The sequence below is a fragment of the Gopherus evgoodei genome, chromosome 2 (genome assembly GCF_007399415.2).
Source record: "Gopherus evgoodei ecotype Sinaloan lineage chromosome 2, rGopEvg1_v1.p, whole genome shotgun sequence".
NCBI lineage: Eukaryota > Metazoa > Chordata > Testudines > Testudinidae > Gopherus > Gopherus evgoodei.
In genome coordinates this window covers 125,582,544-125,597,633 of record NC_044323.1, presented here as the reverse complement: position 1 = coordinate 125,597,633, position 15,090 = coordinate 125,582,544, and the positions used below count along the sequence as shown (strand labels likewise).

At 41.0% G+C, this 15,090-nt stretch overlaps 1 protein-coding gene across 1 annotated transcript in view; it reads right to left on the bottom strand.

The window, feature by feature from the left end:
• Positions 1-14,040: 14,040 nt before the first annotated feature.
• The window catches only part of TERT (telomerase reverse transcriptase), a 122,119-nt gene continuing 121,069 nt past the window's right edge, over positions 14,041-15,090 (bottom strand). Inside the window, exon 16 of the mRNA XM_030551650.1 lies at positions 14,041-14,576. Within this exon, the coding sequence (XP_030407510.1) occupies positions 14,473-14,576 (104 nt within the window). The 3' untranslated portion in view covers positions 14,041-14,472. The remainder of the gene's footprint in view (positions 14,577-15,090) is intronic.

Genomic DNA, 15,090 nt, shown 5'->3' with positions numbered 1-15,090 from the left:
CACTGACAACTAAAGTATTTCTTATAGTAGAGAGATATTAGCACCAATATTAATCCATTTGGTTACAGTAAACTACATTTTAACTCAAGAGCTTGTTTTTTTCAGAGAACTGTAAATGGCAAGTACTGTGTTTTTTCTAAAGTATACACTATTTCCTTTCTCATTTTCAAACACTTTCACAATTCTGGTTTTCAACAACATCTTGTCCATCCTACATACTCTCTCTTGCTCTTACATGCCACACAAGTTTCAATACTGACTGTTCTGTGGGCCCCTTTCATGCATTGCCATCTTTGTACCTTCTTCCCAGCCTGCCTTTATACTTGGTGCTATTTGCTAATTATTATATACCAAGCTTCCTCCAACTCTTCCTTTACTTCTCTTATCAAAACTTATCTGTTCCTAAATTCCATCAGCAATAACAAACACCTACAATTCCGTTCAGGGACTGTGCCTATTTGTAGGTTTCAAATGTAAACTCTTTGGGTTAAGGATTCATAAGAACATAAGAACGGGTGTACCGGGTCATACCAAAGGTCCATCCAGCCCAGTATATTGTCTACCAACAGTGGCTGATGCTAGGTGCCCCAGAGGGAGTGAAACTAACAGTAATGATCAAGTGATCTCTCTCCTGCCATCCATCACCAGTCTCTGACAAACAGAGGCTACGGACACCATTCCTTACCCATCCTGGCTAATGGCCATTAATGGACTTAACCTCCATGAATTTATCCAGTTCTCTTTTAAACCCTGGTATAGTCCTAGCCTTCACAACCTTCTCAGGTAAGGAGTTCCACAAGTTGACTGTGTGCTGTGTGAAGAACTTCCTTTTATTTTTTTTAAACCTGCTGCCCATTAATTTCATTTGGTGGCCCTTAGTTCTTATATTATGGGAAGAAGTAAATTACTTTTCCTTATTTGCTTTCACTCATGATTTTATATACCTCTATCATATCCCCACTTAGTCTCCTCTTTTCCAAGCTGAAAAGTCCTAGCCTCTTTAATCTTTCCTCATATGGGACCCATTCCAAACTGTTAATCATTTTAATTGCCTTCTCTGAGCCTTTTCTAATGCCAGTATATATTTTTTGAAATGAAGAGACCACATCTGCACACAGTATTCAAGATGTGGGCATACCATGGATTTATATAAAGGCAATAAGATATTCTCCGTCTTATTGTCTATCCACTTTTTAATGATTTCTAACATCCTGTTTGCTTTTTTGACTGCTGCTGCACACTGCATGGACGTCTTCAGAGATCTATCCATGATGACTCCAAGATCTTTTTCCTGATTAGTTGTAGCTAAATTAGCCTCCATCATAGTGTATGTATAGTTGGGGTTATTTTTCCCAACGTGCATTACTTTACATTTATTCACATTATATTTCATTTGCCATTTTGTTACCCAATCACTTTGTTTTGTGAGATCTTTTTGAAGTTCTTCACAGTCTGCTTTGGTCTTAACTATCTTGAGTAGTTTAGTATCATCTGCAAACTTTGCCACCTCACTTTTTACCCCTTTCTCTAGATCATATATGAATAAGATGAATAGGATTGGTCCTAGGACTGACCCTTGGGGAATGCCACTAGTTACCCCTCTCCATTCTGAGAATTTAACATTAATTCCTACCTTTTGTTCCCTGTCTTTTAACCAGTTCTCAGTCCATGAAAAGATCTTCCCTTTTATCCCATGACAGCTTAATTTATGCAAGAGCCTTTGGTGAGGGACCTTGTCAAAGGCTTTCTGGAAATCTAAGGATATATCTTCACTACTGGCCGAATGGCAGGCATGGGTGGTATCTTGTAGTACTATGTATGCAGAAATAATCCATGAAAACCCATTTATACAAAATCTGCACAAACTATTCAAGTAAAGATAAATTGTGACTCAGAGTAATGAAAATGTACACTAGTAGAATTTATAAGGGTTTACAATTAAATTAAAGGTGAACTGTTTCAATGATCATCTCTACCAGCTGTGTTTCATAAATATATCAATACATTATTATTCCATAAGTTAACTATTTAGCATCTAAAACCAAACATCTTTGATTGTTTTTGGAAAATATTTTCCTTTTCCTTTGCTTGTCTATTTATAAATATATTGGGAAGCAGTGACCACCAAAAAGATTTGGGGAGATCACAGATAGATAGATAGATAGATAGATAGATAGATAGATAGATAGATAGATAGATAGATAGATAGATAGATAGATAGATACTCAAAGTGAGTTTCCAGTGTGACATTGTAGCCAAAAGGGCTAACATAATCCTGAAATGCATAAACAGGGAAATCTTCAGCTGGAAGTAGAGAGGTTATTTTATCTCTGTATGTGGTATTGGCACTACTGCTGCTGGAATACTGTGTCCAGTTCTGGTGCCCACAATTAAAAAAGGATGTTGATAAATTGAAGAGGGTTCAGAGAAAGATTAAAGGATTAAACAATGACTTACTCTAGTGATGGATGCCAGCAGTTCAATCTATTTAGGTTACCAATGAGAAGATAAAAGGGTGACTTGATCACAGTCTACAAGTACCAACATGGGAAATAAATATTTGATAATGGGCTCTACAATCTAGCAAACAAAGACATAACATGATCCAATGGCTGGAAGTTGGACAATTTACCAAGATGGATTCTCCATCACTGACAATTTTTAAATCAAGTCTGGATTTTTTAAAAGATGTCCTCTAGTTTAAACAGGAATTATTTTGGGGGAGTTCTATGGCCTGTGTTATGCAAGAGGTAAGACACCATTATCACAATGGTCCCTTCTGGTCTTGAAATCTATGAAAATTCATGCCAGTAAAGTTGCCTAGAAGTATGCCATTGTGCATGTGCATAGCCATATAAATCCTGATGCCCAGCACTTATCGCACGCCTAAGTCCCAGGAAGATTCACAAACTAGGTGTTACAACACCATTCTCGCCTCTGGACCCTGACCTAGTAGGTTTTAGAATCATAGAATCATAGAACAGCAGGGTTGGAAGGGACCTCAGGTCATCTAGTCCAACCCGCTGCTCAAAGCAGGACCAATCCGCAATTAAATCATCCAAGCCATGGCTTTGTCAAGCCTGACCTTAAAAATCTCCAAGGATGGAGATTCCACCGCCTCCCTAGGTAATCGATTCCAGTGCTTCAGCACCCTCCTAGTGAAAATTCTCCTCACCCTCCTGGTGAAAATTCTCCTAGGTATTCTCAGAGGCTAACAGATTGGGCCCCGCACAAAAACACAGTTGGAAAAGCTTTCCCCTCAAAGCTTTTAAACCAGTGGTTAGAGCCAGGATGTGGGAAACCAGAGCTCAAAGTGCTCCTTTGCCCAACCTGAAGCAGAGATTTGAACCCACATCTCTGGAGAGTGCCCTAAGCACTAGGCTATGGGTCTCACAAACCAGCCTGTTGAATCTGTTCCTACTGAATCTGTTTGTATAAATAATTAGTCATTGGAATAACAATTTGAACCTGGATCTCCCACATCCAAGATGAGTCCCCTACTGCTGGCCTATAAAGCAACTCTCATTCGTTCTCTGGCTCAGTGGTAGTGTAAAGCTGAGTCTGAGGATCTAGCTTCAAATGTTGACTCTCATGACAAAGAACTATTTTATGTAAAACCATGTTTACTAGCATTACTCATGTTGCCATCCTTTAATTCTTTACTGATGGTATTCCGTATCAGTCTTTCCAGGATTTTCCCCAGGACTGATGTCAAGCAAACAGGCCTAAAGATGCCTCATTTCATCCCATTTACCCTTAAGATATATAGGCCCAATACTAGCTTTTTTGCAGTTCTCTGGAATTTTGCCAGCATCCCCAACATTTGTTAAAAATCAACTTTAATGGTTCAGAGAGCTTTTAATATTCCTGGGTGCAAGTTATCCAATCTTGCTAAATGTTTAACTTTAATAGTTACTATTTACCATCCTCCCTAGTTACTGATAGACAAGAAAGTACTTCATTATCACTGGAAGATGTGAGTAGTCATCCTGCTTCTTTCAAAATACAGAACAGAAATATTTATGGACACTTATAATTTTACTACATCATAGATAATTTGCCATCGTTTTCTAGTATGAGGCCTATACCACTGCTGGAATTCATTATATTCTGATACACAATCGAAGGAAATTCTTTGATGTATTACCCTACTGTGCATAGACATTTCATTGATAACTGTAGCTTCCCTTACCAGTAGTCTGCATTTCCTTACTGTGAATCTGTACTCATTGATATTTTCTTCTTAATTTGTTAAATATTACATTTATTTCATTGCTGCTTTCATTTCTCCCCTTTATAAGAACCTTCCTTTATGATTGCAGAAGGGACCAGAGGTTGGAACTGTATTCTTCATTTATACTGCTGCACATCCAACTGCCCTTCATTGTATTAGGGACAGCTGTATTGCCTAGTGCATGAATTACACCCACCAAATTGCCACAGCTCTCGCTGTGATGTGGGGAGAGATGCATCTGCCCAGAAAGAAAGAAAAATCCATTATTTTTGTGCTGAGTTTTGTGTGTTGTACAAGGATAGGAACACAATCATCTATTCTTGCTGCAGGGATTTCTAGCAGTCTGGTAGCACATATGACAATGCAGTATACAATGTAGCATCTTACTGATGAGCAAACAGATTTCAAGACAAGCCCTTCATTAAGAATATAAACTATATACAGAAATATGATACAACTTCCTACTATTCTCTAGTTGCAGCCTGTGACTGCCCTGTCCTAGGCTCCTTTGTTTCTCTGTCCCAGCATGCAGCACCTCACAAGAGCAGACAAGTTGCATAAAGAGCATACAGGACATGTGGCATCTTGATATTTCCTGGAGAACTTACGCTGAACATACCTTCCCTTGTTTAGAGACCTTTCTAAAATTTCCTGACTGAACTAAGACAGTTTAATTTAACAAAAAGAATAACAACTATAATAGCTAACTTAACAAGCCTCCATGTTGCTTTAACACAATATTAACATATCCTGATCAGTCTCTTCAGGCATTTCAGCAGTCTTCCTGATCAGCTGTATTGCAACACCTCCCCCTTTACTCCTGGAGGAATTCTGCACCACTGCATGATGCAGAATTTTGCAGAAATTAATGCTGCACATGCAGAATTTCCTCCCCCCCTTGCCCCACAGAAATGGGTTGCAGAGATGTTGGCAGCCACTAGGGGCCACTGGACCTGGCATATCCCAGCTTGCAAATAGAAGACAAGGCCAGTGGGCGGGGGAGGGAACTGGAGGGTTCCCAGCAGCTGCAATTCCCAGCACACCCTGAAGGAAGGCGGCAGTGGCATACAGGAAACTCCATGCAAGCCCGGGACCCAGCATCAGTCTGTTTCTCCCTCTGGATCCCTGGGCTCTCGGAGGGAAGAGGGAGTGACTGTCTGGGTTGGCGGGCGCGGATGGGAATGGAGGGGATGAGAGTGTCTGGGCCAGGGCTGTGTGTGTGTGTGTGTGTGTCTGGGCTGGGGAGGCCATGGCTGGGCTCTGGGAGGGAGGGCTGTAAGTGGCAGGCCCCTCAGTTGGGCTCTGGGGGAAGAGGGGGCAGAGAAACAGGAACTGGGCTGGCATATAGGTTTCTTTAACTCTCCACTCCTGGGGCTATATGTGTGTGTCTGTATTGTTACAAACATACTTACTGATAGGCATTTTGAAATAAATTACCAAAATAATTGAAACTGGTGTGATTATATAGTGTTATTTTGACAAATAAAATTTGCAGAATTTTGCAGAATTTTAAAATATTGTGTGGAGAATTTTTCATTTTTTGGCACAGAATCCCCCCAGGATTACTTTATGTGAGTCCTTATGTAACAGACTGTTCATTCTCAGAGTCACTGGCAGGCATTATTAGGTGAATTATTTTCAACTTGCATGCCTTCTGTCACTTCACTTGTCTCTGCCAAATTCTCAGGTATCTTAAGCAGATGCTTAAAATTTCTTCATAAGATTTTGCCTTCCTCTGTCATCACCAAATAGGAAGAAGGTGACTTTTTTGACATATAGCATGTGGTGTTTTTATCATGTTCATAAGTATGTTCCAGATCATCAGACAGTGTACTGACAGAGGGAGTATATGCTTTTGAGTGTGTCTGTCATTACTAAGTGGAGTCCAGGCTGGAATTCCAGAGTCACATCATACGTCTGTGTTTTCAAAAGTAGTCACTGTATATCCGGAATAGAGCTTCTCCACTTCAGGAGGGATAGTTCAGTAGTTTGAGCATTGGCCTGCTAAATCCACAGTTGTGAGTTCAATCATTTAGGGAGCTGGGGCAAAAATCTGTCTGGTCAATCCCACACCAATGTAGACCAGGCCTAGGTCTCTCCTGCTACTATTTTCGGCATGCTAATTTGATATGAGTTAGCACAATTTCCTCAAATTGGAAACTACACCTCCAGGTCAAACTATAGACATACCCAAAATCTTTGATTCATTGGGCAAGATTCCCTGTAAGGTCAGTCTCTCTTCCAACTATGTTATTTCTGTTTGAAATTGACATTTGACCTTATTGAGTTCAAGGCCTGGTCTACATTGGGGGGTGGGGGTGGGATCAACCTAAGATATGCAACTTCAGCTATGAGAATAGCGTAGCTGAAGTTGAAGTATCTTAGTTCGACTTACCTCACGTCCTCATGGCGCGGGGTCGATTGCCGCAGCTCCCCCGTTGACTTTGCTTCCACCTCTCGCCAAGCTCGAGTTCAGCAGTTGATACAAGAACGATCAGGGATCAATTTATCGCATCTACACTACATGCGACAAATCAATCCCTGATAGATCGATCACAATCCGGTGGGTAGTGTAGACATACCCCAAGGCTAGTAGTTCTCACAATTTCCAGTACTCTACTCAGTTGTTCCTGATGTTCTACTGCAGTGCTGCCCAAAATTAATGTCAGCTATGTACACATTTACTCTCTCTAGACCCTCTAGCATCTGGCATATTATGGTGAAATACTTCTGGAGCAAAATATATTCTGAAAGCAGTTTTAGGAAGTTGTATCTTCTGCCAACTGGTGTGTTGAAAGTGCAGATCTTGAAGCTCTTTGTGTCCAAAGGGATCTGCCAAAATCTCGCTAGTGCTAAAGAATTTAGCTCCTGCTATCTCAGACAATATTTCACTTCTTGTAGGCAAGTGGAAATGTTCTCTTTTTATGTTTTTTAAGCTCCTTTGGGTCCATCTACAAGCATAGTCCCTATCTTTTTTTCTACAATTACTAAGGAGTCTTCTGACTCCTCTTAATGAGATCAAAGATCTCACACTTGTGGGCCAAAACTGGATGCTTGCCTCTATGCATCACCATAACCTTGTTTTATCATTTTCCCTTTGTGTTTGAGTATCAGTATGCACTTTCCCAACACTAGAATTTTCCCTCCATTATAGTCTTTCACAGATATTTTGATTTTTCCACTTTTATGTGCTCCTTACCACTATTTCAGTTTCTATGATTACATTTACCTGTACCCCAGTATCTTATATGTCGCATATGCGTCATTTGTGCGCACATTTTAATTACCCAATCTTTTGAGTTTTCAGCCTCTTCCATTATTGAGCTTAAGAACATCTCTTTCTTTTCACTTGAGGAATTCTATCATCTGCACTTACTACATGCGCTTTTTAGCATAATAGTTGGGTTTAGTACATACTTGCCTTAATGCTGGACATTTCTTACACTCATGCTGGTTGTCACATTGCTGGTATTGTTTCCTATTTTCCAAGTTTCCATCCTTGAACGATTTAAGTTCTGTGAACTTTTCCCTTGCTGATTTAGCTGTGGTAGCCAGTCATATGCTTTGTGACTTTCTGTAGTCTTTTTATTTGACTTGCATCAGAGCCATCTCTCTTAGTAGACATTCATGATTTTACATTGCTACACCCTAGAAAAATCTGGTCTTTGAGTCTTTTAATATTATACATTCAGAGGATTGATGTTTTAGGTTTAAGTCTGTGATAAACTCATCTATTGTTTCCTCTTCATTCTGTGTTCTCAGTCTGAATATCTCTCTCTTTCATAAGTAACTTTTTTCTAGGAACAAAATGATCCTCAAACATTTTCATTATTTCTGCAAATTCCCTGCCACCATCTTCACTGAATACCTTGTATACGTCTGTAAAAGCAGCAAAGAATCCTGTGGCACCTTATAGACTAACAGACATTTTGGAGCATGAGCTTTCGTGGGTGAATACCCACTTCGTCAGATGCATGTGGTGGAAATTTCCAGGGGCAGGTATATATATGCAGGCAAGCTAGAGATAATGAGGTAGTTCAATCAGGGAGGATGAGGCCCTGTTCTAGCAGTTGAGGTGTGAAAACCAAGGGAAGAGAAACTGGTTTTGTAATTGGCAAGCCATTCACAGTCTTTGTTTAATCCTGAAATGGCTTGCCAATTACAAAACCAGTTTCTCCTCCCTTGGTTTTCACACCTCAACTGCTAGAACAGGGCCTCATCCTCCCTGATTGAACTACCTCATTATCTCTAGCTTGCCTGCATATATATACCTGCCCCTGGAAATTTCCACCACATGCATCTGACGAAGTGGGTATTCACCTACGAAAGCTCATGCTCCAAAACGTCTGTTAGTCTATAAGGTGCCACAGGATTCTTTGCTGCTTTTACAGATCCAGACTAACACGGCTACCTCTCTGATACTTGTATACATCTAGCACTCACCTGCATGCCACTGCTAAGAGAAGAGCAATCTTTTGCTCACCCTCCAGTTTATTTGCTCCTGTGGCTTTCATATACATTTCAAATTGCTGTTTGAATCTCTTCCAGACATAGTCAGCATTTCCCCTGATTCTCAGGGCTGATGGAGGAGTTGCTTGAAGTGGCACAGGTTCTTTAGCCACCATTTCAATGTTACGTCTCTTGCTGGGTCTTCCAGCACTTCATGCCTTCCACGTCTGGTATCATGTGGTATCTTACTGACAAGAGGACTGGTTTCAAGATAACCTCTCTATTAAGAAAGTAAATGACATACAGAAATAAGACAACTAAATTTCCCTCTAGTCTCTAGTTCCAGCCTGCAACTGTTCTGTCCTGGGTTCCATTGTTTCTCTCTCCCAGTATGCAGCACCTCACAGGAAAACAAACAGGCTGCCTAAAAGGAAGTGCAGCATTTCTGTTTCCTGGACTTTTCTCTAGCACACAGGGCAGAAGTATAGCAGGTGATGTTCCAGAGGGAATCCTGAGGACAAGAGCCAAGGAGTGGTGACATCTGGCAACTCTGTTAGGTAAAGTGGTTGGGTACAGGCCAAATGTAGCCACCAAGCCTGCCCTAAATGCTACTTTGATCTTAATGAGGACATAGTCTGTTAGTTTCTCATAGACTTTAAGGTCAGACGGGACCGTTATGATCATCTAATCTGACCTCCTGCACAATGCAGGCCACAGAATCTCACCCATCCACTCCTGTAACAAACCCCTAACATATGCCTGAGTTACTGAAGTCCTCAAATTGTGGTTTGAAGACCTCAAGCTGCAAAGAATCCTCCAGCAAGTGACCTGTGCCCCATACTGCAGAGGAATGTGAAAAATCTCCAGGGCCTCTGCCAATCTGCCCTGGAGGAAAATTCCTTCCCGACCCCAAATATGATGATCAGTTAAACCCTTAGCATGTGGGCAAAACTCACCAGCCAGCACCCAGGAAAGAATTCTCTGTAGTAACTCAGATCCCACCCTATCTAACATCCCATCACAGACCACTGGGCTTACTTATCTTCTGATATGTCTGGAGTGGTCCTTGTCATCTGGAAGGATAGAGTGCTACAATGTCTGTTTGGGTGGGTTGGGACATCACTCAGAGAACAGTATGAGAAGTTATTTACTGTGTATAGTATCAGGGGGTAGCCGTGTTAGTCTGTATCCACAAAAACAAGGAGGAGTCCGGTGGCACCTTAAAGGCTAACCGATTTATTTGGGCATAAGCTTTCATGGGTAAAAACCTTCACTTCTTCAGATGCATGGAGTGAAAATTACAGGTACAGGCATATAATGACCCATGAAGAGAAGGGAGTTACCTCACAAGTGGAGAACCAGTGTTGATAGGGCCAATTCGATCAGGGTGCATGTAATCCACTCCCAATAATAGATTAGGTGTCAATTCCAGAAGAGGCAAAGCTGCTTTTGTAATGAGCCAGTGTCATGTTACAATTCCCCACTCTGAACCTTAGCATCCAAAAAGATGGGGTACCAGCATGAATTCCTCTAAGCTTAATTACCAGCTTAGAACCTGTAGTGCTGCCACCAACCAGGAATTACAGTGCCTGGTACACTCTGGTCCCCCCAAAACCTGGCCCAGGGACCCCCAAGACCCAGACCCTCTGGATCTTAACACAAGGAAAGTAAACCCTTTCCTTCACCGTTGCCTCTCCCAGACTTCCCCTCCCTGGGTTACCCTGGAAGACCATTGTGATTCAAACCCCTTGAATCCTGAAACTGAGAGGAAAATGCACCTTCCTCCCTCATTCTCTCTTCCCCTCCCAGATTCTTCCTGAGAGAAAGTAATCCTGGCACAGAGAGAAATCAGCCTCTCTCTCCCTCTTCCCTCCTTTCTCCCCACCAATTCCCTGGTGAATCCAGACCCAGTCCCCTGGGGTCTCACCAGAATAAAAAAAGAACAATCAGGTTCTTAAACAAGAAACTTTTAATTAAAGAGAGAAAAAACAGTAAAAATTATCTTTGTAAATTTAAAATGTAATAGGTACAGGGTCTTTCAGCTATAGACACTGGGAATACTCTCCCAGCCTAAGTATACAAGTACAAATTAAAATCTTTTCAGCAAAATACCAATTTGAACTCCTTTCAGCCAAATGCACATTTGAACTTCTTCCAACCAAATACACATTTGCAAATAAAGGAAACAAACATAAGCCTAACTCGCTTTATCTACCTAGTACTCACTATTCTGAACTTATAAGAACCTGTATCAGGGAGATTAGAGAGAAACCTGGTTGCACGTCTGGTCCCTCTGAGCCCCCAGAGTGAACAACAACCAAAACTAACAGCACAGCACAAAAACTTCCCTCCCTCAAGATTTGAAAGTATCCTGTCCTCTGATTGGTCCTCTGGTCAGGTGACAGCCAGGCTCACTGTTCTTGTTAACCCTTTCCAGGCAAAGAGATATGAAGCACTTCTGTTCTATTAACTTTTCTTATTTGTTTATGACAGCCAGCCACTCCCAGTCCCTATTCAAGCCCAAATTAATGGTGTTAAATTTGCAAATAAATTTTAGGCCTGGCCTACACTGCGGAGGAAGGAGGGGGAAATTGATCTAAGTTATGCAACTTCAGCTACGTGAATAACGTAGCTGAAGTTGACGTACTTAGATCGATTTATCATGGTGTCTTCACTACAGTGAGTCGACTGCTACTGCTCCTCCATCGACTTTGCCTGTACTTCTCGCCGAGCTAGAGTACAAGAGTCGACGGAAGAGTGCTCGGGGATCGATTTATCGCATCTAGACACTATCCAGCTGGTAGTGAAGATCCTGCCAGTACTCTTAGTTCTGCTGTTTCTCTTTGAAGTCTGTTTCTGAAGTATTTTTGTTCAAGCATGCCTACTTTTAAATCTGTTACAGAATGTCCAGGGAGATTGAAGTGTTCTCCTACTGGCTTTTGTGTGTTACCATTCCTGATGTCCTATTTGTGTCCATTTATTCTTTTACGTAGGGACTGTCCAGTTTGGCCAATGTACATGGCAGAGGGGCATTGTTGGCACATGATGGCGTATATTACATTGGTGGACATGCAGGTGAATGAACCGGTGATGGTGTGGCTGATCTGGTTAGGTTCTGTGATGGTGTCGTTAGAGTAGGGGACAGAGTAGGCAACGAGGTTTGCTACAGGGATTGGTTCCTGGGTTAGTGTTTCTGTGGTGTGGTGTTTAGTTGCTGGTATTTGTTTCAGATTGGGGGGCTATCTGTAAGCCAGGACTGGCCTGCCTCCCAAGGCCTGTAAGAGTGAGGGATCGTTTTCCAGGATAGGTTGTAGATCATTGATAATGTGCTGGAGAAGTTTTAGCTGGAGGCTGTACGTGATGGCTAGTGGTGTCCTGTTACTTTCCTTGTTGGGCCTGTCCTGTAGTAGGTGATTTCTGGGTACCTGTCTCGCTCTGTCAATCTGTTTCCTCACTTCCCCAGGTAGGTATTGTAGTTTTAAGAATGCTTGATGAAGATCTTGTAGGTGTTTGTCTCTGTCTGAGGGATTGGAGAAAGCATTCTTAAAACTACACAGACTTGTTTTAGTGGGGCTTGTGCTGGCATTCTAAAAATATCTGTGTAACTATTGTGACTAAGGCTGAAGCTCAGACTCTGAAGCCAGAGCAGGGCTTGACAGCTTGAGCTGCACTATAAAAGCAATGTCTACACTGTTATTTTTAGAGCACTAGCACAAATCTGTGGACCCAAGCTATGAGGCTCGCTCCCAGATGCAGTATAGAAATGCCCATAGGCAGGGTTCCAGAGGCCAAACACACTAAAATGCTTTAGCCGTACATTACTATTTCATGGGGTCACTACACTGCATACACGTGGACAAACTGAACAGGATGAAAGTGGGAAAACTACTTATGTGCCTAATTTGCATGTAAATGAACATGAGCTAAAAAACTTTTGTTTTCACATCATCTACAGTGCAAACAGGAACAAGATTTGTACTGCATTCCCTATCACATTGCCCCATGCTAGTTATAGGCACAGTGCTTAGTTGTTTCCCCACACAATCCATCCACTAAGCACATTACAATGGTTTACAAAACCAGGCAGAAAACATGGCAATGAAAAAAACATTTCCAAACTATGGACCACATTATGGTGTTATTGAAGGAAAAAAGCAAACTTTTGAAATCTGTAGAAGACTGTAACTTTAAAAGAGGCGCAGGAAGAGTTGATATATGCCTCTACTAGGAGCATGTCATGTTTGTTTTATGGTCTAAGACACTCACTTGCAATATAAAACCTATGAAAATGTAATCCACATTTCCCTGGACTCCCTTAACTGCACATTGTAAGATTATAGAAAAACATGGTTAAGCCTTAGCTTTTGATGCAGTGGCCTGGATTCTGCACTGGGCCTCTGGAAGCTGTGTGGGAATATACTACGTGACCCACATCCTCCATGACAAGCATCCTCATGTTGTCATTCATTGCCTACAGATCCACAGCAATGCTGCCTATATTCTGCCTCAGAACCAGCAAGATGTCTTCCATCTGCATTGAGGAAGAGCCGACCAGAAACTGTGGTCTAGGCTACAACACAGCTAACTACTACAGCTTCAGACGTGCATCTTAATGAGCATTAGAAGGCTTTTCGGCCATATTAATCTAACTCAATTTACTTAACATACCCTCTCTGCCCATCAGAACAGAACCACTGGGTAAGATTCACTCCTGTGCAAAGTCAGCACAAGGCCTATGTACCACTTCAGTCCTATTCTGAGGGCTAAAGTGAGACTTCAATGGGAATTAAGTGGAGTACAAGCCTTGTGCTCACTGTCTGCACAAGGGTGAATTTCACTGAGCGAGTACAAGAAAAGGAATACACTATTTCCTATCAGATCTAACCAACAACTCCAATTTGTGGAGTTGGGGTTTATATATAAAACTATCTTATTTTTCATTCTATGTATCTGATTATTTCAGCAGGTGCTCAGCACCACTGAAAAAATCAGGCCACCTCTTTATTATTTGTATCACCATCATGTCTAGGAGCCCCGTCATCAGCCAGGATCCCACTGTACTAAGCAATGTACAAACACAGAACAAAAAGATGGTCCCTGACCCAAAGAACTTAAGTACCAAAACACGGTCATGGTCTCAATTTTGAAACTTCTGGCCTACATTTATAGTACTCTCCTAGGTATGAGACTGATATTTCTTTATGGGACATCATACCAATCAAATACATTTGCTCTGTGTACCTGGACACAGAATATTCATTTTAGGACAAGATATCATAATGTACATCTCCATCCATAAGATCACAGCAGTAGCAACATAATGTTGCAGATTACTGTAGAATTAAATACCAGAAAAAACAAAAACATTTTGTAATTACCCAACAGTTTAATTATTACTACTGCAATATGAAATACAAAGAGAGGAGTTTTATAGAAAGGATGGACTTAGCAGAGGAGAAAGCTGTGGCCATCTAAGTAAAGCTTATGAATAAATGTAATCTTCATCATGAAGATGAGAGTCACTATGGTCAGAAAGTCTTTAACTGGATATAGCCATTAGAAGTGGACAGGAAATGTGTAACAGAAATAGCAAAGAAATCTAATACATTCTTCTGTGTGTCTTGTTAAACCACTGCCAGCTGAGAAACAGCTAGGGGAAATTTCTGACATAAAAGTTGTTGTGGGCAGTCCATTTGCAAAATACCAAAATAAAAACTAGTCAGTAATTCTTAACACGCAGCAATTATTATCAATCCTATAAAGGTTATAAAATAACTTGATTAGCTCAATTAATCCATGATGGCTTTGAAGTCTTTACAAAGAGCTGGCTCTGTCACTGTCTTCAGCAGCTGCATAGTAGCCTTTGGGATTTTCTTGACTAGCTGTAATTCACCTACAAAGACATTGCAAAAATAAATCATTGTTCAGAGAAATTAACAATCAAAGTATTTGCCAAAATGCTAATATGGTAGCATAAAGTTAACAGTTGATTTTCAGGAAACAAACGTTTCTGTTAGTACATTGAAAAGTTATCAGCAAACCTCCAAGATACTGGCAAGAAATGTTGTTCTCATTCATTTTACTTTGGGAAAACATGATTGAATAAATATATTAGAAGTTCTCTTTCCATACACTTGTGAAAACCACCTACACTGTGTCTCAGAATGTCAGCCTGTGAGGCCATGTATTGAATAACTTAGGTACACTAGGGAAAGTGAAAGAGACACTGACAACTTGAAGAGCTTTATTTTAAATAATGTTTAGAATCTTTCCCATTACTAATTTATTTGCTTATGCTTTTTATTTTGTCCCTAATGCTGGTTTTTGGAAGGCAAATTTTCCCAGGCTGGAGTTTGAGACCAACACAAATGCCATCCTAATAGTATGTATGAGCAGCTTGCCCCATG